Below are 24,140 nucleotides of genomic sequence, written 5' to 3'. Positions count from 1 at the left end.
CGAAATAAGTGGAGATATATTACACCTATTCGTATTTTTCTGACGTTATTTTACAAAGAAAGAATAAGAGGCATCTATCCATAAAGTTCAGCTGAATAACTAAACTTTGTTGTTTGTTCATATTCTTCTTTAAGTGTGGACGTGTGGATAGCTTACGGTCAGAAGTGAATAATAAAGATGAGTCTTACCTTTCTAAGAAAGAGTTCGTTACACGTTTGCGCCGTTCCTTTCCAGTGTTCGTGTCTATAGCGGATGTTTCCTAAAAGTTTCGAGCCCCGCAAAACGGACACGTCGTAAACGATCCGTCTAATGTTTAATATATTCGTTCTCAGTTTATACTTTTTTATTTTTCTTCTGTTCACATCTCTCTCGTCAGGCTCCGAGTACTCTCCAGTGCTCGTGAGCCCTTCCTCCGCCGCCCATGCGCTCAGAACGCTCTCTATAAAACTGAAAAGCTGTTGAACATTCGGCTCGAGTTTGCTAGGAAAACAAAGATACGGTGATGTCTTTGGGTTCTTATCAATGGCTTGGGAGTTTTTTATTGGCACTATAGCTTTGGAAGGGTGCATGGGGCATGTGTGTATGTGACTGCGCTCGCTTTCGGCAGCGGCTTTCTTCACATGGCTGATAACTTTTACGAGGGACTTTCCTTTGTCCCGTCTATCGCTCGATTCTCCCCCGCTTGAGTGAGAGTGAGAATCGCTTCTGGAAGGTTTTTGGTGGTTATGCCTCGAGCGATGATGGACGGCTGGAAGAGTAGCTCTTAGATTTTGTGCAGAGGTCAAAGCGGGAAGAGAGGATTGAGCCAAGCAGCAGTGATGTGCCAGGCAGCAATAACGAGCGCCGGGGCTTCTGCCTCCTCTTGGTTCGTGGCAGAAGCTGATGTCGGGAAGACGAGGTCCTAGAGCGGCGAGATGGGCTCTGTTTGCGCAGACTTGCATCAGCAGGTTCTCTCCGAAGTGAACCGTCTTATGCCTGCGTCGGCGGCCGTGAAGGGAGGAGACGCCGTTGGCTGTCCCGAGGCTAGCTCCCAGACCGCCGCTTGCACTCGCGCTCTGCGACTTCGTCATGAGGTTGTTATGGTGGTGCGCGGTCGCCGATGCACGAGAACATTTCCGCAGCGAATTGTGGTTAGATTCGACCATTATACCATCATCACCGCATTTTGCGACCTTTTCGGATGTTCGCTTCGAGTCGCTCGCGGACTCGTTTGGATAACGTCGATTTGGCTTTTCTTACATCGCTTTTCGGCAGGATTTTTATTTACCGACCACTATATTTATATCACAAAACAGTTTTATAGCTAAAATAAGTCTTATTTATGTGACAGCTCTATCATGCTCGAGATCGAGAAGTCTTTTGTTTATTGAACACATGTTTACCTTATTATTATTACATTAAATCTTATTTACCACGAAATATTTTTGGCGTCTCTATAAATAGATGTATAAGTTTACTACATATAATTTCGTAAATACTCTTCCTAATAAATTTAACGAATAATTAACCATTTTAAATTTAATTACTTTTTTCAATTAACTCATAATCATATAAACTGTTTTTATTAAGATAACTCATAATAAAACCTTCAACTATTTAAAGGAATTCTTAGAAATTTTGTATTATATTACAATATTAGCTTTAGTGAGGGCATATGGACCACTAAAATATAATATAGGAATGTAATAAACGTTTTTGAGGATAAGTTTACACTTTCCTATAAAAATGTTGAAATTTCACTATTATCATTGAATATACAATCAATAATTAATTGTGTATTTTCAATGAAGTAAAAAAATGCAATGCAATTAAAACTATTTATTATAAACTTGTTTAGCAATATTACAGGTAAGTATGTAAGCAATTAGAAAAATATATTTTAAAAAAAACAACACATAAAAGCATAAAAAATGGGGTTTACAGTATTAAGCCAGCGTTAAAGAATTAAGCAGATATTTTAAATTTAAATACTTGTTTACTTTATTTAGGAGTACATCTTGATAATATACGTACTAAAAACTTTAATATTTAAATAATGTACACTTATAGTTAGATCGTATTGCCAATAATTTAACAAAAAAAACTATAGTCAACAAAAATACAAATTAAAAATAAATATAATTTTTATTATTTTATATATTGTAGGTAAGTGTATTTTTTATTACTAGATTAGCGTAAATATTGTGAGAAAAATCGGTATATAATATATTATTTGGTAAATATTCAAGGCGTATTTGTTTAAAGCATTTTATATACAACAAAAAATAAATAATTTAGCTAAAATAACACCAAATAAATCACTGAAGACTTTTTAAGAATCCTACCTAACATTCTGTACACATAAATATACAAGCACTCGATTATAATGGAAACTGTTTACTTGATTAGCAATACATAATTATAAGTATTTTTGATTGTTACGTATACGCGGATTTTTCATCAAAATGTTTACAATAACTCTATTGTTCGGTTCTTGCCATACTCGAATATCAATTAAAATACACTTAAATGTTATAAGGCCTTTTTTATATCAACAAAAGAGTTTTTTACGAACGCCAACCGATAAAGTCCCGATGCTATCCCAATGACTAAACATAACGGCCATATTTTGCACTAAATGGAACAAAACAATTCACGAGAATACCCTAAATTCGTAACTATATATTTTGTTTCGTCGAAGGCACGAGCGATTAAATGTTCATTTGTAAGATTTCTGACACACGCATCGCTATTTTTACAAGAAAAACTCTCCAATTATAACAGATACTGGCGTTTATATAATACGAAAACAAACTGCTAAGCGTAATAGATAGGTGCTTGTCGTAATAATTGTGTATATCGAAATGTCTTCTGGATCCGGACGTATTACAATTAAAACACAATAATTTTAAGTATTAAACGGACCGTTATGTAATAACATCGGGTATGGCAAGTGACGCGAACCCGCGAGTCCCGGTTACAACTGGATCGTACCAGAGGGGCTACGACGGAAAACCGTAGAGGGTAGGACGTTTCGGGAAAGCTCGGCCGCGGCTCGGAAACGTTCGCAATATCACTGTACATGAGACAGAAATAACGTTTTGTCAAGGATAAGGATCTCGATATTTTTACAGAACATGGATAAGGGCGATGTTTTTGACAAAATACGAACGTGAGAAAAAAATATGGACACGATAATGCGATTTATTTAAATTGAACTGTTAAAGGCCGGAGATGTGGATGTTTATTTCGACTTTGGGACGCAACGAAATGAGAAAATCAATGTATTTTGCGTCAAGGAACACGCTAATTATTGAAATTAATACGATAGCTACATTAATTCAGTTTCTCGTTTTCAATATCTATGTCAGGGGATATAATGTAACAGATTATAATGGCAATTGTGCGAATGAAAATAACCGTTGGGGATTCTTTTCTTAACTTCTGAGTAAGCAATTATCAGACCTTCCGACGCGCGTTTCCCTCAGACATGTTTTTAATTGAACAAAATATAAACTCCAATTGATAAAATTTTATACTATTCTATAAAGATCGATTTAAACAATTCTTGTTTGGCTTTTAGACATCTTCAGGTTATAATGTAACGACTGAATAAAATTTGTGAATACTTATACATTTTTCATTTATTTTCTACTAAGTAGGTAATTTTATGACAATTATTATTTAATGAAAGATTATAAGCCTATATCTTTATATTATTACATAAAAATCCAATATTATTTTATGATGTCAATAGATTTTATAAAACTGTTGATTAAGTATATTGAATTTTATTGTTATACGCCAATGCTTGTATGGGAAATTCCTTTATATAAGTCATTTTAACTAGTTAATATAAGACATAAATAGTATTATTCTTGATAATAATATAACAAAAAAAAATAGGAGATAATAATTATAAACTAAAAAATTGTTAAATTTAATAAAAATATTATTACACATAATTTTAGTAGTAAAATAAAATTATTTCATAATGTAAATTATATTTCTATTAATAATATGCTCGTAGATTGATCAATTGAATCATTTTAATATTTTAATTATCCATATAAGTTTTTTACTGTTCCATCGGAATTGGTTTTCCAACATAAGTTTTCTCTTTTGGCATCTTCATATTATATGCATTGCCTATGGTATATATTGACATCTATCGACGAAAAAGATAACTAAAGCTCGCAGTCGATAATACAGATCACTAATGCAAGACCACTGAGTTAACATTGTAAAATTAGTCTCATTTGAACAATCAAACAATAAACATCAATCAAAATCAGTTTTGTGTAATTAATTAATTCTGACTAGACATGTTAAAAATTAAACGTAGTCCTTAAAACATTTACAAAATGGCGAGTCATGTACAATGAATACTACAAATTGGTGACCCCGACATAATGGATACCACAGGTATAGATACAACGGACAAAAAATGATGGTCGTAACTGTTTATAATAATTGAATTAAGTAACTAAATAAATGCTAATGTAAATAAATTGATACATAATTAAAAAGTAATTACACAGGTGAGCAATCACCTATGTCATATACGCACAGGAATAATAATATTCAATATACTTACCTATTAGTTGTATCAAGTATTGGTTTTTTAATGTAATAGCGAAGCTTCCCATTAATGATATTAAGAAAATAACTATGCTATTATCTAAATTGTAATATCGTCATATAATAATTACTTAGTAGGTAATGCATATCTACGAATACTAGGTATCTTTAGTAACACGTAATCTAATCATTATTACTATATAAAGATCAATAATGAAAAAAACACATGTTAACTAAATATTTAACTACTGTATTTATTAATCATTTAATCCTACCTGAAAATATATAAAGCTAATAATTTTGTACGTGATATTTTAATGGCGCGCCCCATGGGAAATATGCATGGATACATATCGCTCACCCTTTAATCCGTGGGTCGCAAGTTTGAATCCCGTAGTTGGGTAAAATTCATATATCGTTTCACTGTATGGCTATAAACCAATTTATTCTATGAATCCCAAAAAAAGATATGTTATTATACCTTTACAGTATTAAGGAACATAATAATATAATTATGTGAAAGTATTAAAGGTGATTTTCACGTCCTATTATATCCCAAATAAATATTTTCAATCAATACTAATTCAACTGATCCACATAGCTACTATGTTGATTTAGCTAGGCCATTTGCCGTAGAGTTTTGTTAACAACAAAAATCTGAAAATAGTATTTGTTAGGGTCATGGTCTAGCTCTAGACTTTGGATTCAATAACTAATAAAAAATAAAATTCAATATTTTCATGTGCGGAATTCGAATACGTGACGTCTAATTTCAAAAGCGAAAATTTACTACTCGTCCATCGCAGGCGGGATTTTTGAATAAGATGTTTTCAAAATCTATATAAGCAAATAAATAAAAAAAAATTACAAGATAAAAAGAACTTTTTATATACAACGTTTTTAAATTTTCTGTTGAATCATATAAACTTGACTTGACTAGCTTAAATGATCAAAAAAAATTGTACTTGATAGAAATACTGAATAATGAAATGTCATTTCATATTGATTTCCATAGTAACGCACGTATATATTATTTAATAATTTAGTTGCTAGGACCCCCTAGCAACCAATAATGGTATCAAAATAACTTTTCATACAAAACAGAATTAACTAAAAATGAATTCAATTCTTCTTAAATATGGCTAAAGGTACTAAAAAATGCATTGGCATTGTTTTCTGATATATTCTAAAAGTTTAAAATGTCTAGCTAGTCCGCAATTTGTTTCTCTACGCACTTATAGGTACATATTAATTATAGAATATTTTTTTCTTTTGAATATGACTATTATTTACTATCGATATAAATTCTAATTGATTTGAGTTTTGTAATATTTCATTTGACTATTTTTTGCGAACTGGGTTTCGCCTTTCGGCATTTTCAAGCACCATGTACACACACCAATGGCAAATACACACTGAAAACGAATAAAGTTAATTAGCGCTTACATAGCAATTTCATTTACATTCTTTTACTGTTATACTGAATTGTTATAAATAAAATAAAATAAAAAAGCCTTTTATTTCTTACAAACAAAAAAGTGAATAACAGTAAATTGACTAAATCTAATGTATATAATATAACATATGATAATATCTATTCTGTATATTATATATCTATATATCGTCTCTGTTCTGGCAGAACACACTAACTGGAGAATACTAGTTTTGAGTAATTTGACTTTGAAGTTGTTAAAATGTTTGAAATGGTCTATCATGCGAGTTTATTAAGGGGGGACATGCTCGTCGAAGGTCAAAATTGAGTTTTTATTGTATATTCAAACCATGATCCTGGACACTCCTTAAACGTTGTAGATAATCTATTTATATAATTTTGAAGCCTTATTATCCTTTATAGTTATTTTAAACATTTGATGACTGCATGAAGTATTTTTGTTACATAAAATAGTATTCTTTTAAACCTCTCGCTCTAATGTTTTAGAATATAGTCATATTTCGGTACAGAACTGTGCAGTGGTGTTAAGATTTTTTACATTTATTAATTTTTAAACGCATTTATAAAACCATTAGTATAATTTATTACGAGATAATTTTTGTAAAATATTCACGATAAAAAAATATTTTGATAATCTCTGTGATCCCAAATTTGACAAGAATTAGGCATTTTATTATTCAAAAAATCGGCAAGATTAACACATTTGACGATGATTCTAAAGATACTTATTATAAGCTATGTCTTTGACCATTCAAGTGTGATAAAAATCTTATGTATAATGATTGCTTTATAATAATTATTGACCTAAGAATAAGGTAGTGTTTTTTTGAAATACGCCATTTCTTTTGTCATTCCCTAGTGGTTAAGCTACAACATACGGCCGTAGCCATAAAATAACAAACTATAATTAAAGTAGGGAGTAAAATTATGTTAACGCGCGTGTTTGAACATGTACTTAACCGATTTTTTTTTTATTTTTTTTTAAACGGTACATGTTCAAACACGCGCGTCAATATCATTTTACTCCCTACTTTAATTATAGTTTGTCAATTTATGGCTACGGCCGTATGTTGTAGCTTAACCACTGGGGAATGACAAAAGAAATGGCGTATTTCAAAAAAACACTACCTTATTCTTAGGTCAATAATTATTATAAAGCAATCATTATTCATAAGATGTTTATCACACTTGAATGGTCAAAGACATAGCTTATAATAAATATCTTTAGAATCATCTTGAAATGTGTTAATCTTGCCGATTTTTTGAATAATAAAATGCCTAATTCTTGTCAAATTTGGGATCACAGAGATTATCAATATAATTTTTTATCGTGAATATTTTACAAAACTTATCTCGTAATAAATTATGATAATGGTTTTATAAATGCGTTTAAAAATTAATAAATGTAAAAAATCTTAACACCACTGCACAGTTATGTACCGAAATATGACCATATTCTAAAACATTAGAGCGAGAGGTTTAAAAGAATACTATTTTATGTAACAAAAATACTTTATGCAGTCATCAAATGTTTAAAATAACTATAAAGGATAATAAGGCTTCAAAATTATATAAATAAATTATCTACAACGTTTAAGGAGTGTCCAGGATCATGGTTTGAATATACAATAAAAACTCAATTTTGACCTTCGACGAGCATGTCCCCCCTTAAGTAATCGTAAAAAGGATGGCTTTAAAATAAAGACTGTTTATTTTTTAAGAATGTTTTCAGACGGTAAAGTTTGAAATAAGGAACATTTTGGTATAACTAACTCAATATGTAATTTTTTCGAATTAGTGTCTTCTGCCAGAACAGTGACGATATGATTGTATTTTCTTCCCTTTTTTATCTAGTTTATATAATATTAATTATTATTATTTTTATATTTTTTGTATTATGTATTATTTATATTAAGATTTTTATTTTGTATATAATATTATTAAATAATATTTATATATTAAACAGAATTGTTATATTAAACGATAATTCACTTTATTTGTTGTATCAATGCTATCCGTACATTGTAAAAAACAGATATTTTTTTATAAATAAAATATATGCCACACTATTAAATAACAATCATAGTCAATTATATTCAATAATTTAAATATATTTAACTTAAGTATTGTACATATTTAAGATTTTTACTAGGTATTTGTATAACCTAGAGCCCAAGTGAAAATACCAAATAAATTACATAAATTATTCCCACTAGCCGAATTATCACCGAATGATATTGGGGAAAAGTCGCCGTAGTCACATAAATGTCTCTTTATTACGACATAATTGGCACTCAAACCAAACAACACACCAGAAATAGGTGCTTAAATTTTATTAGTGTATTTTACTACTGACCCTACATACCTACACACAATAAGCCACACCACACCAAACACGTCAAGCTTAATGTGAAGAGGCAACCATTTTATTTATAATTTTACTTATTAGATTTGGATCAAAAATAATTAAATTTCTCATATTACTATATAAATTTCAATTTACTACCTATGGTACTAACGTAATTTTAACGTAATTTTAACGTAATTTAATAACAATCATGACTAGAATTATTTGGCATTATCGACTATAAGCAAAGATGTTAAAAAATCTTCTTTCTATTGAGATAGAGTCTAAAGTATAAAATTCATTTGCAGAGAGCTTCACACTACTGCTATAGCATTTGCTGATATATTAACTATAATCAGGGTATATAAAAGACGAGTAAAAATAAAAAGATGAATAGATAAGCATCCTATAATAAATACCACATTTTGGCAATTTTATTTCGTTTAAAAAATCCCATAAAATTTTGGTAAGACCCGAGTTTCAATAATTATAATAATACAAAATGGCCGCCACTGCTTAAGGGTTCAAATAGACTATATGACGATTGAGCACATATATGCTAAGAGCGTTTTAGTGTCTATGATCAAATCTATGCCATTTCGACATATTATACATACATATTGTATGAGAGCTATGGCATCGTATTTACACTCTGTGACACCCTGTGACACAGGACGCCAACATAAGAAACGGGTTTTTCGACATATATATGACCGATCGTTATAGAGTGTATTTGAAGCATAAGCAAGACAATCGGGATAGTAACTGAGCAACCTTAATATTTGTAGAGTTTACCAACTTAACCATGCTCCATGCGCCTGCAAAATAATTTCAAATGTCTACAGAACTAACGTATAAGACTTCTCAGTCAAAATTCAAATGTCTAATAATAAAAAATTCTATCACAATTATTCAATACCTACCATATCTATAAAATGTGTATTATTAAACCATTTTCTATTTTCCCATTAGCATCCAAGCCAGTCTCGGTTGGTTTTTAAAATACATGATTTAATTACCTACTAACAGCTTTTATTTTATTTTCCTTAATATAACATACTTACGAGATTCAGATTAAAATAATTAATAAACATAATATATAGGTAGTGTTTTTACACACAAACACTACAAAATAGTTTGCTATGAAATCTGTGCTAATTCGTAAAATCGTAAATATATAATATAATGGATAATTTATTCCTCATACGACTTCTCCGTTCAGTATAAGTGGCATAATAAAAACTACCATATATGCAAGCGATCTGTGCTCTGGAGTAATATAATTAGGTATGAAATTAATTAAATTGTTTTATTGAATGTGGTCCCATGACATATGGGATCGAACGTCTTTATAACCCCAGACTCTGCATCTCGGTGTGCATTAAAAATATAAATTTCTTTTTTACATTATCTGTCATTTTCATAAAGAAAACAATCATTTTTCATTATGTTGGGTTTTTATTTCAATGCAGATAATTTACATTGACTCACAAAGAGGTTTTTTGACCATTTTTTTTCACAATAAATATATAATAATCAGTTTATCTACATATTAAGCCCATGCTCTGGATTCAAAACCTCATTGAAAAACGTAATGTGAATTTATCGCAACTATTCTATACAAACGACTGCTATCGGCGGTTATCGAGGGTAATTTATCATATGTTTGTATTGAGGTATTATAATTGTTACAATTAGTCAAAATTGTCTATTTTGCTCTAAAAGTTAGTACAACCAAGGGAGGTGCTGTTAAAGCATAGCACTTATTGTAACAATGACAACTAACTTATTGTCAAAATTATAATATTTCAATACAAAAATATGAAAAACTACCCTCAATAGTTCCCAATAGTGGCCGATAGTAGTCTTGTATATAGAATAGATGCGTAGGAATTCGAATCCAAGATCCAAGACTTAATAAGCAGACACATTACCACTCATCCATTGGAAGCCCTTGAATGTGTTTTTTTAACGTCGTTGCATTTTTGTTTTGACGTTGTAATATTAAAAAAGTTATGGTATAAAATAATACTCAAAATATTTGATGTAATATGACTTTATTATGAATAAATTTTCTTTTGCACGTTAAACGTGTATGAAACTAAATTATGGATCTAGATTACTTTATCTCAAATACATATATCAGAATAAAGCTTTTTTTATAAAAGCATGTCCACCCTTATTCACATTTGGGAAATTATGCTATTATTATACACGGTAAAAATTTCCATAAAATGCCACAATCGATTGGTGTATAAATTTTTCTTAAATGGTCGTTTTAAGAATATAAGTAAAATGTTAAAAAGTACGATTTTAACTAATTCATACGTGTACATACGTAAATTTGTATATGTTGATAAAAACAAAACTTTGTTCTCAACAATATGGAAATGGCATTAGGTAATTTAAAATACACCAACGTTATCGTAAAACGATCACAGTTATCATTAAGTATTCATTTATTGTTGGTATTGATTTAATAATATCGGTAAATTGATTGATTACCCACATTTGTAGTTTTTTTTTTTATTTTGTTCATCAAATTTTATTTTGTTTATTTTAGAAAATCTATCAGTAGTAAATGGATAGGTACTTATTTATGATCAACACTTTTATTTGAATATTATAGTAAATTTAATACCTGAGTTGCTATTTTTAGCATAGATGCAAACCCATGACATCAAGAAGAGACGTGAGCCGGCAAGAAGTATTTTTTAAAATCAAAAGTGAACTTTTGTTACATTGTAATATTAGTATAGATACATGAAGTCCACATTTGGACATTTAATTAACCATCGAAAGACTAAAAGCTTCTTAAATTTCCATATATCGACATACGATGATGATTTTGATGGATTTATAACGTAACTTAGATATAGCTATCATGAAACGAAACGTAAAAGCTGCATACTTTTGTAATGAGAAATATGATTTTCTGGAATTCGGGGAGAGTTAGAAATTAGCCCCAGGAAATTGCTCAATGTGCATTATCAGGGGTGATTATTACTAGCCTTGAAAATATATCGCTAATAATTGCACAAAGAAAAAAAAATATAATATAATGTTATTTTGCTTTTTGGAAGTTTGAATTTCAGCAAAACCATATTAGTTCCATACATATTTAAGAAGATACTTTAAAGCCCATCAGTTAAGTTTTTTGAAACTTTGCTTAATCCATAAATATATAATTACATCAAATTTATAATAAATTGTTGTATTTGGAAGAACTGAACGAATGACAAGTAGTTAATGTTGATGAAAGAGATCGTTACAAAACCTGCTTATCAAACATTGATAGAATATTAAGGATGGGTGTTATAAAAAGATACGTTATGATTATATTATTATCTTTTTTGTACGTTAATATGATATGATATATAATATTCCCCCCTAACTGAATCGAGCATGGCCAGCATATGAAGCATGCGATGTGAATATTCAAGCACCCGTTTCGCCCACAACAATATAATAAACTGACATCCGTTCACTTCAGAATATGTTTTCTAGATGAGCGAGACTAAGCGGCGGAAAAAAAACGCGGGGAATAAAAAAAAATCCCAAAAAAGTATGTCACGTTGTTAAACCTCAACGCAAAGGTCTCTGCTCCACAATCATTTATCATTCGCCAAAAAAAAAAAACATCGTACTTTTTTATTTATAATGGCGATGCTAGAGCTGGCTTCCGCAAAACTGAACGTTACGCGTGGCGAAGAATTCCGCGATAAATCACGAAAATTCTTTTATTCAACTGTTTTGACGCCATTAGTAGGCCTTAAGATCTCAAAAATATTCTTGAATACATTATTACTTACACAGTTTCATTAATATACCGGCCTTGTTATTATAAACCGTTTAGTTAAATTTCGATAGCTTTTTTCATATTTATTTCTTTAAACAATTTTATCAAAATGTTCAGTAAAACACAGTAAAGATTTAATTACCAAAGTAAATTTAGATAAAAAGTATTTAAGATGGCATCGTTTGTCTTTTTATCCTCCTTATCTAACGATTCAAATCTACTCCTCGAATTATTTTAATGGGTGAGAATTTTAATTTTAATCAATTTAAAATGTTTTAAGATGATGAGAAAGCAGACAAAATAATTCTAAATGATAATATACCTACATGATTTTTGATTTTATTATGTTGAATTTAGAAATTATTCTGTAATACAAGACTTATTTACAAGCACGTTGTTAATAAGCTTGATTTAAATATTAATGTATTCCAATTGGAGAGTAAAATGAGTTAAGGGAGGCTTTTACTCTGTAGGTAATAGTAACAAGATTTAAAAAAAAAAACGTTTACAAAACTATTTAATATTTACATAATAATCTATTTACATATATTTTCAAAAAGTTATGTGCATACTATTGGCGATTCTATTCATACATTTAAATGAAGCTACGATTGAAGTTGACAACATTCACAACGGACAAATGACTCGCGAGTTTCAAAGAACTGTTGAAGCCATGGGTAGATTTGACGTAAAAAATAAGATGAACAAATAAGGGATATATTTTTTCAAAAGTTTCTTTTTATATATACGACTCATCTAACGACAAAGCACTTACAATAAGTGTCAGTAACACAAAAATTATCTTTACATTTTGCAAATTGGCAAACGTCCATAATTAATTATTTTTTTCGTTTCACCTGACAGAGATAAATCTATTGAACCCAGAATAAAAACATCCCCATTGTTATTTCAGTATCTTTATTATTTGTTTTGGACAAAACGGTAGAAATTTTCCCAAAAATAAAAAAAAGAAAAGAGTTTTCTATTAATAAAAACGGTATTATCTTTTATCAATTACTAAAAACCCATTTCAATGTTAGCTTGTGTCAAATGAAAGTGAAAATTATGGATGCAAAATTACATAAAACAGATTCAAATCAAACAGTAATGACGAATAAATCGGAAAATGTAACGACATATTTCGTTAGAATACTAAAAATTGAATCGTTTCGTTTACTTTTATATTTAATGACTTGATATATATATATTAAAAGAATAAATTATACTTATATCTTCAAAAGGCAAAAGTTTGAATGTTCGAAGTTTTTAAATAGACTTATTGAAATTCAAATATAACATAAATTTCAACAAATCAATTAAAGTACTTGATTGAAAAATATACCGTTATATACCTATAGGGTGACTAATATAGCTATTTTTATTATTATTTTAATTATTAAAACCATTATTCCGTTAACCATTGTTTATTATTTATCAAGTGATGGGTAAATGTTCCGTAAATACCTACTTTTTTAGTAATTCCCCAGTATATTTTTTATTTGTAAAAAATATTAATTGATAAGTAAATATTTTATAAACCGGACAGTATCTACGTATATAAATATGTTGTATTTCATTTTAACAGACAATTTACAGTATGTATAAGAATACTTTTAGGCATTCTCAGTTTCAGATACGTTACGAATTTAATAACTAACGACAATGGCATATATTATTTACATATATCATTTAATTTTACTTCTTTCCTTAGTATTATCTTATAATATTACACTTTCTGTTGTAATTTTCTATATAATTCTTTTTGTAATCTAAAATTTTAATAAACATTACAATCGCATACTTATTATTTGAAATAAAACACCTTACTTAATAGTTAATCTACATAGTTTAATAAAAACCCGATTTGGTTTCGTCCGCTAAATAGAACATATAACTAATATAACATTTGATACTGATCTGAGATCAGTATCAAATATTGATCAGAGATCTGAGATCAGTATCAAATATCAGATACTGATATAAGATAACTACATAAATATAACTAATATAACATTTGATACTGATCTGTGTTAAATTAAACTGAATAAGTTTGGTGTATTGTGTTTTATTTTAAAGTCATTGAAAATGAATAATTAGGTAATTATAATTAAAATTAGAATATATAAAACACATTTCAATATAACTCGAAAACTTTTAGCAAAATTTATTTAAAAATAGTCAAATCATGCAACGTATTTGTTTGTAATTACGTTATAATATTATTCATTGTACAATCAATACACGTTATTCATTAAAATGAGTATTATTCAATAATATCGGCATATAATATATACATATATATATATATATTTAATTAATGCTGTTACGGTATACGTGATATACGAATTGTGTGCGTCGTATTGTTGATATAGGCACAACAATAAATTGACCGAGTGAATAGTGGGCAACATTTCGGATCAATTAAATAAAAGCCTCGGCCGCAGAGATTTTCATTTGTGCGGGAAAAATTTGTGGCGGAAAGCTGTACGAGTTTTCACCTCAAGAGGGTGGGACTAACAGAGGAATAAAGTCGTGGACGGTTGCCTGGCAACGTTACAGTAGAGAAGAGGAGCGAAAGAGGCGATGGAATGCCGGAAGGTGACGCGGAGGAAACGGGACGGGGAGCTGGGGGAGAACGGGGGAGGCTGATGCGGGATTGCTGAATTTTCAGAACAATGAAATGTGCGGAAGGTGGGTAAAGCATGAGAGGATATAGCGAGAGCCTTCGTACCACAATGGGTAGGATAATTATAAAAAAATGGTGATATGCTTGCACGACTTATTATTTATTAATTTTACCGGATATACGAAAGAGGGCCTACTCATTTTGGCTGACTTTACTCTTTGGCGTTGTATTTTTGCATCGTAATTTTTAATTAATTATCTCTAAGATAAATTTTGTCTTCCTTAAATATTTTAATATATAATTAGTTGAAATAATGTTCATGTAATTAAATATAATACAAAAATATGAATTAAAGCATTTTGTTATTTAAACTCTTAAATATAATTTCTTTAAATATATAAGAAATATTAAAAAATACTACTATAGTAAAATATTTTTTTATTAAACAAATAATTCACATTATTTAAGAATATAACTATTAGAATGTAATTTAATTTATTAGCAAGTGCAAGTTCATCAGTGCAAAAAAGTAACGAAATTTAAAAAGCGCTTTAGATGGTATGGTTAAAAAATAACTAGTTAACTGTGTCACAATTAGATAGGACACATAATTATAGCTTAGTGGTATGTAAAAACTCTACCTTACAGTTATGTTTTTTATGCTATACGATAAAATGTATATACAATTTGATTTTGTTTTTCAATTTGTCACTGATCCAAATCTTATACCTACCCAAAAATACAGTTAAAATAAATAAGAAATTGAAAACAGTTCAACAATATAAAAAAAAAAATATTCTAAGAGGGATTTTTGGAGCACAACTACGAAATCTGCGAGGAATTTGATGAACATAACATCATTTCCTGGTGGTTGGTCATGTTTAACAAGTATACATGAATTGATCAGTAAAAATGTTGTTGATACGAAACCATTTGGTCGGGGGTGCGTTAGGAGGCATATCTCGCGGTGTTTAAATGGCGTAATCAAGGATGCATAAATTCATTTTTATCCTGAATCGGAAAAAAGTATAGTAAATACTATATTATCGGAATGGATGACTAGGGAATACCAGTGCCTACTTCGGAAAGTTGCACTACGTATGATAATAACATATTGAAAAAAAATCGACTGTCCAGATCATTTTGACTGTGGAAAAAACACGAAAAATAAAAAAAAACATTTTATTTTAAAAATGATAGCAGTGATTGTCTTGTGAATACCTGACAAAACATTCTATTACAAATAACATAATATATAGAAATCCGTTCTTATTTGCTTTTTATTTGTGCCAATCGGCAAGTCCTTCCGCAGTAGGTAAATACAATACTAGTTCGGCCTTGACCCAATGCCGTTTGATAAAATAAATCCAAACAAGTTACCTACTTATCGATTCGACAGCATATGGAGAGAAAATTGCTGAATAGTTCACATACAAAATAATATATTCATACTCAAATCGTATCCTTATGTCTTATAATATATTCAAGCGTGGTATGTTCATAAAGAACTACACATAACAATAACTTGTTCAGTAGTAAATATTTATAGGAACAAAATAGCCTCATGTTTAACTTTAATGATCGGTTCGTCGATGTAGTATAATGATAAATTCATATAAAAATGGGTATATGACTGGTTCATTTGAATATTTGTTTTTTTCTATAAATTATAAAACTTATACGTTTTGTTTTTAAATGTATATAATATTTTTTGCAAATAAAATGTTAAATGTATATAATATCTGCTCTAATTGTGCTTATTTTTTTTCTAATTTATGTCGTACATATTTAAAAAAGAAATAATGAATTAAAATAATTGAATGATTTATTTATCTTGTGAAATATAAATAAATCTAAACTATATAGCAATGGTATTTGGTTAATTTATTATAGTTTTAAAACTGATATTTTTCATTAGAATGTTTTGAATCTCTATTTTTTCCATATAACAGTATATGTTATAAAACTAACCTTCAAATACTGTATATGCAATATTATTTTACTATTTACAATTAATTTAACGAAAAAATTCATAACCGTATACCTATCTCATAATTATTAATGCCAAATAAATAGAAAACGAATATCAAAAAATAAGCAAAGAAACTAAAATTTTAAAGCTAAAATACTTTGACCATAATATATACTGCAATATCCCGATAAGTATCAATTTCTACAACTTTATTATTTAAAGGAAGAAGAAGAAGAATGCTTTTGCTAAAAAAAACATTAAAGACTGGTTTGAGCTGAGCATTTATAATATATTATTCAGAGCAGCGGACGATACGGAAATTTTACCAAAATTTTCAAGTAATGGATAATTTGATATGGTACAAAATGAATCAGAAGACATATTTTAACAATAACATGGATATTTTATACTTAATAAACATTACTATGGATAAAATAATAAAGGCCTTTAAGTTAATTGTGGTGAAAAATCATGTTATAAAATTAATTTCACAAATTAATAATAGTTGAAGTGTAGGTATATACAGCTTGTGTGTCAAAAATATTTAAATCGGTATAATATTATGACGTTGAATTTTAAAATTCGCTAATTCTCAAGAAGAAATACGATGAGCTAGTATTTTTAATGCTGTCAACAGTATTTGAAAACAAAATTTTTATTTCAAACGAAATATTAGAAATGGTTTATTATTTTTTTAATTGATTTGGATTTGATTTTACTTGGTAGAATTCCATTTTACAAGAAATGAAAATATAAATAATATTAAATTCTACAGGTTTTTAAAAAAAGTTGATAATGACTGTCTTGATAAAAAGTCTTCATAATGGTGTTATAATCAAATCACTATCGACAAAACCTTTTTTAAAAACCTGTAGAATTTAATATTACTTATATTTTCATTTCTTGTTTATTATTTTGTTTTATCAATCGTCATAAATTCACGGAATGAAAGAAATGTGGTATCAAAATAAAGGGAGATATTTAGAAACAAGTTGATTAATCTAGGGATGCTAACTATCATTAATTATTGCCTTTTTAAATTACATACATATATCAATAAAAAAAATATTGTGTTGCCTTATACCGTTATCATTTTCTTTTAAAGTATATAAGAATTAGTATACATCTCAAATTTATTTTCATGGTTTGCCCACTTTTCCCCTTAGGCTTGAAAATATATGTAAATAAATATTTACAATAATGAGGACTTGTTTTACAATCAATATAATATGTCAAATAATTTAGTAGAACCTTAAAGCCAATTGCATATGTATACTTATGTAAATAAATGAGCGTATATGTTATGCGTTACATGATATTTGAACACGTTTAAATAATATTCCATTATATATATATACTATTATAAGTAAAGCTAAAATACATAAGTCCACTTATTTACATAACTATTACTATGAAAAGTGCCCTAAGTAAGTAGTTTCCACTAACCTCGCTCGACGTCAAATAGCAAAGTCTGGAATCTGTACTCTCTATGGAAGCCTGTTGAACCATGCCGTACCGTTGATTTTCTCGGTCGCTCAGGTAATCGGAGCGGAGGCTGTCTTGACGGTCGAACATGCCCCTGGAAAATAAATTTAACAGTATTGGCTATGACATACATACTTTTACCATAAAGTTTTGACTAGAGATCGACAATTATAACTTAGGGGTTTCCGGCCATAAAGAAAATTAAAGATATAAATGGAGAAACATAATTAACCACACATCAATACAATTAACCCTCCCAACAACCTTGTAGGAAAAAGCAAGGGTATGGTTATTTATATAAAAAAACACTTTAGTGGTTTTTGTACTAAAGTCGCAATGTGAGTATTGCTAGCATATTGCAAGATATTAATACACATTTTCGCATTTCAAGTTATAGTTATTGATTTCTAAGAAAATAGGAGACAATCAAACATTTTAAATCACTTGAAACAGATTCGTCATAAAGTCTCAAAATCTGAAAAAATGTATTTCCACTGATTAAAACATTGAAAGTAATTTCAATTTTTAAATATTGGCAACCAAATAAAAATATATATTATGTTCTGATTTGTATCGTGTTTGTAAATACAATTAAAATGGCGATTTGCTCTTGATACTATAATGTGTAAAATACTCATGTACTATTACTTAAAGTTATATGTGAATGTTTATCTAAATAATCATAGTATAAAAAAATTATTTTAGTCTAATAAAATTGTTTTTTTTTATATCTCAGTAGGTACAGCGTTGAAATAAATCTCTGACCGGGGGGACATGCTCGGCGTAGGTCAACATGGAGCTTTTATTGCATTTTAAAACCATGATCCTAGACATTCCTTAAAGGTTGTAGATAATCTATTTATATAATTTTGAAGCCTTATTATCTTTTATATTTATTTTAAACATTTGATGACTGCATAAAGTATTTTTATAACATAAAATAGTATTCTTTTAAACCTCTCGCTCTTATGTTTTAGAATATAGTCATATTTTGGTACATGAATGTAAAGTGGTGTTAAATTTTTTTACATTTATTAATTTTTAAACGCATTTATAAAACCATTAGTATAGTTTATAACGAGATAATTTTAGTAAAATATTTACGATAAAAAATTATATTGATAATCTCTGTGATCCCAAATTTGACAAGAATTAGGCATTTTATTATTCAAAAAATCGCAAGATTAACACATTTGAAGATAATTCTAAAGATACTAATTATAAGCTATGTTTTTTACCATTCAAGTGTGATAAACATCTTACGAATAATGATTGCTTTATAATAATTATTGACCTAAGAATAAGGTAGTGTTTTTTTGAAATACGCCATTTCTTTTGTCATTCCCCAGTGGTTAAGCTACAACATACGGCCGTAGTCATAAATTGACAAACTAAAATTAAAGTAGGGAGTAAAATTATGTTAACGTGCGTGTTTGAACATGTACGTAACCAAATTTTTTTTTATTTTTTTTTTAAACGGTACATGCTCAAACACGCGCGTCAATATCATTTTGTCCCTACTTCAATTTTAGTATGTCAATTTATGGCTACGGCCGTATGTTGTAGCTAAACCACTGGGGAATGACAAAAGAAATGGCGTATTTCAAAAAAACACTACCTTATTCTTAGGTCAATAATTATTATAAAGCAATCATTATTCGTAAGATGTTTATCACACTTGAATGGTCAAAAACATAGCTTATAATAAACATCTTTAGAATCATCTTTAAATGTGTAAATCTTGCCAATTTTTTGAATAATAAATGTAAAAAATTTTAACACCACTGCACATTCATGTACCAAAATATGACTATATTCTAAAACATTAGAGCGAGAGGTTTAAAAGAATACTATTTTATGTAACAAAAATACTTTATGCAGTCATCAAATGTTTAAAATTAATATAAAGGATAATAAGGCTTCAAAATTATATAAATAGTATATCTACAACGTTTAAAGAATATCCAGGATCATGGTTTGAAAATACAATAAAAACTCAATTTTGACCTATGCTGAGCATGTGGGCCGTTAATATAGGTATTATATGACTTGGATATAAATTAATCTGAAATTCAAAATGTCTTGCAAATACTTCTCACTTCCTAAAGTTATTAAAAGCATCACTTATAGATATATAAAGGGTTAGTCTCCATAGATAATCGATTTTCTGCAATATCTTTCCTCAACTACCTATCTAGTTTATATACATATTAAGTTAGTCACACCTCTGAACATACTGAAAAGGAAACCAAGTGAAATAGCTAAATTATCGGTTCAATGACTATTTCAATAATGCTTTCTAATTAAGAATCAATTTATTGTAATCGTATTTTCATCTTTTAAATGTTTGGATTCTTACATCTTGGTAAATATTATATTGTCATAATTTAAATACCGACCTACATAACAGTTCAATACCTACATTAAAACTGGTAAAAAATAAGTAGATATTATAACTAAAACTCATTTATTTATGTCACTTGTGTTATTAAGATGCATTATTCAAAGGTAAAATACTATTTAATGGATCTACATAAAGTTTACTTCCTCCAATAATGCCATAACGTTATACGAGATCTTGTGAGATTCCCGTATTTGATTCTGTATATAATTTAACGTCCATATAAATAATTAATTTGACCTAAATTTATCTTTCGGTACTATCTGTGTCACTTAACACGACTGTGTTTCTAGCGATAGCGGAAATTGTATTTTAGTAATGGTTTAAAACCAATTTAGTACGACTAAAAATATTACAACAATACTAATTATGATTAATATAATAATATATGAGTCGCTCATTTCCAAAAATCATGTTGTCCAGTTTTGACCAAAAATGAACTGAATATGCAATTTTATTCCTTATTCAAAGAGGATCAAACATTTTCTATGAACATTTCCAAAACTATTCTTCTGCAGTCAGTATATAACGATTGAAAAATACAGTCCAATTTCAAAATGCATCTTGTTTGTCTGGTGGCAATTTTCAACTATCATTTTTTTCATTGTTACAGAGTGAGTATTTTAAAACATTCGCTCAATACGGGAAAGTATTTCATGTCCCACAAAACTTTCAAGTGGAAAAATTGGAAAAGGTCTGTAGTTAAAATAATATTAAAAGCACCCGTCCAATGGCCCAAGAAAAAAATGGTTATTTTTTCTATGTAGAAGTTTCATACATGTTTTTTGTAAATATCTCAATACAAAACAAAATGAATACGGTCAATTTTGGAAATGGGTTACTCATATTATATTACTTCTAATTTAATATTATATCATATTATATTATGAAACTAAATATAACTCAACAATATTATTATATGGAGTTAATAATAAAACCATGTTTTAAAAATAGTGTTCAAATCTACAAAACTGACCTTATAAGGATAACATAGAGATAATATATATTATAACAATATAATAATAACAACTTTTCCGATGACAACGTATTAGTTATTATTAAAAATATAATTATGCGTATTTTGTGAAAGTTTAAAGTTTCTCTAGTAAATAATGACGATATATTATGCAAAATCTCTCCATATCACCAATCATGGTGAACAAAACATATTTCTTAGAAAATAGAAAACTTTTTTGTGCGAAAATACATTCACGAAACATCAAAAAAATCCTTAAATTATCGTGGAATAGAAAATATTAATTTAATGTCGGTAATATGTTATACCCATATTCCATTAAGGGATTTTTTTTGTATATAATAAAATCCACCTTAGCAATTTTTTTCTGTGTGTTGGGGCTCTGAGATATGGAGACTATTAACGTGATTGCTACCAACATTACGCTTGGAAAGTTTTGCGTTCTTAAAGAATAATTAATGTCTCTCATTGTGCGTTGAATTATTTTAAATGACTCAAATATGCCCTGTGAATTTGATTTTTTAAATTATTTTTCCGTGCTTTTTTTACGTCCATGAATGTAAAAATAATTGTAAGATAATCATCTGGCTATTATTTTTAATCGATTTTTCCCTTTTTATGATATGAACTTTTCAGTTAAATGAATCAAAGCACGCTTTTATCAATTAAACTAAGCTGTGTACGTATTTTATATAACGTTCCCGAAGTTTTCAATATTCTTTAGGTTGCATCATATAAAAAGCTCCACTGAACTATGTTGGACTTTTTGTGAATACAAATTACTAATATATTCAATATAATACACAAATTTAATACATATTAGTAATGCTCAAATCAATACTTTTTTCTATAAAAGATCTTTATAAAATGTACATTATTCATTATATCAATCTTGTTGAATAATCATATTTTTTGTCACAAAAGGTGTGACAGTTGAGAAAAGATTTATGCCGCCTAATATATTATTATCCGCTTATTTTTTACTAATATATTACCTTGTATTATAATATTATTATATAGGTTCTATTGATAATCAAATAATAGCAAGGATATACATTCATAATAAAAGAAATAATTACTTATTTGAACTTGTATGCCTGTTATACATGATTTTCTAAATAAATTATATTATTTGATTTAAATCGGTAGTAATTTTATCCAGACCGTTGAATATATTTATTTTGTAAAAATATAACTAAATTTTAAACAGATCAATGGTATTTTAGTTTTGGTATATACTTATTAGTATTGTAAGATTTTAAGGTTCACTATAAATATCAGCCACTTTGTATTTTTATCGCAAAGATATTCAATTGTGTATACATGAGTAGACATAAACATTTTGTATGTACATAACAATGTTATTATTTAATGTATAAGTGAACTGTTCCCATTTATTACATATGTTTTTAATACTGGATACTTTTTGGAGAACAATCAGTGTCATCCAGTAAACTCATTGGTTTACAGTATGCCTAGTATTAGATAACTATTAAACTTTGTTCAAATTTATGGTACCATTATGAAACATATTAACAGAAGGTGGTTTAAATCTATTTATCATCCTTTAATTTATTGCTATTCCTAGTGGTTTTTACGCGAAAAATTTATATTAGATAATCTATTATTTATGTTACATATTTTATTCAAGAAATAAATAAATAAAAATAATAAATTATTGTAACTAGAATATTTTTTTACCCTTTTCCATAAAAGTCTTTAAAAATTTACATAAAACCTAAGAGTCTTGATAGCGTTTTAATTAACACATAATGTAATGCAAGATTAAATTACAAACGTTTTAATGTTAAGTAATATTTACTACAGTTTTTAATTATTATTTAAGAATATGTATCAGGTGAAATCGCTACAATTTTAACTCAAAGTTATAATATCATTTTTTAATTGTTGGCATATCATAGTGATTAGCATTTGTAGACTAAACTTGTCTAAACTCTTTTTTATGACGAAGTGCATCCAATGTCAATCTAGGGGTCGATATGAGTAAAAGGGGTAGCGTCTTTGTTATTCGATATACAAATGATTTCTGGCCCTTGGTACTCTACATGGAAAGGTGATACCAAAATAGATATATAAAAACGTGTTAAATTGAACAGAATACAGTTGATGTAGATATAACGAATAAATAAACATTCTTGAAGTTGGAATGGGCAGCATATTTTCCCCAGAAAACTTATGAGTGAATAGTGCTAACATGATTGTCCACATCCAGTAATGAATATGATATCAAAAAAAGATTGTAAGTATCTACCTTATAATTTTCGGCAAATCCGTGGGGAAATAAATTATAATATTGTATTTATGCCATATGTATTGGAAATACCTTGTGATTTTATTTATTTACAATGACTTTAAAAATGTAATTGTGTGCTAATATCCGATACTAAAAAGTAAATTTAATTAATTTTTACAGGATATTTTCCAAGAATTTTGGAATACAATATCTTTGATTCCTTCTTATTTTCAAAACGACGTACAAAATTGTTTGGTAAGAATTTCA

At 28.3% G+C, this 24,140-nt stretch overlaps 1 protein-coding gene across 1 annotated transcript in view; it reads right to left on the bottom strand.

Moving 5' to 3' along the window:
• Positions 1 to 24,140, bottom strand: part of sif (guanine nucleotide exchange factor still life) — a 386,622-nt gene that overhangs the window by 306,357 nt on the left and 56,125 nt on the right. Inside the window, exon 19 of the mRNA XM_085952659.1 lies at positions 18,204 to 18,336. Coding sequence (XP_085808785.1) covers positions 18,204 to 18,336 — 133 coding nt within the window. The remainder of the gene's footprint in view (positions 1 to 18,203; positions 18,337 to 24,140) is intronic.

The sequence above is a fragment of the Rhyacophila brunnea genome, unplaced genomic scaffold, assembly GCF_057557595.1.
Source record: "Rhyacophila brunnea isolate RB1 unplaced genomic scaffold, BYU_Rbru_1.0 scaffold_3, whole genome shotgun sequence".
In the NCBI taxonomy this organism is placed as follows: Eukaryota; Metazoa; Arthropoda; class Insecta; order Trichoptera; family Rhyacophilidae; genus Rhyacophila; species Rhyacophila brunnea.
The sequence above is the reverse complement of the archived record's forward strand: the minus strand, read 5'-3'. Positions and strand labels throughout refer to the sequence as shown.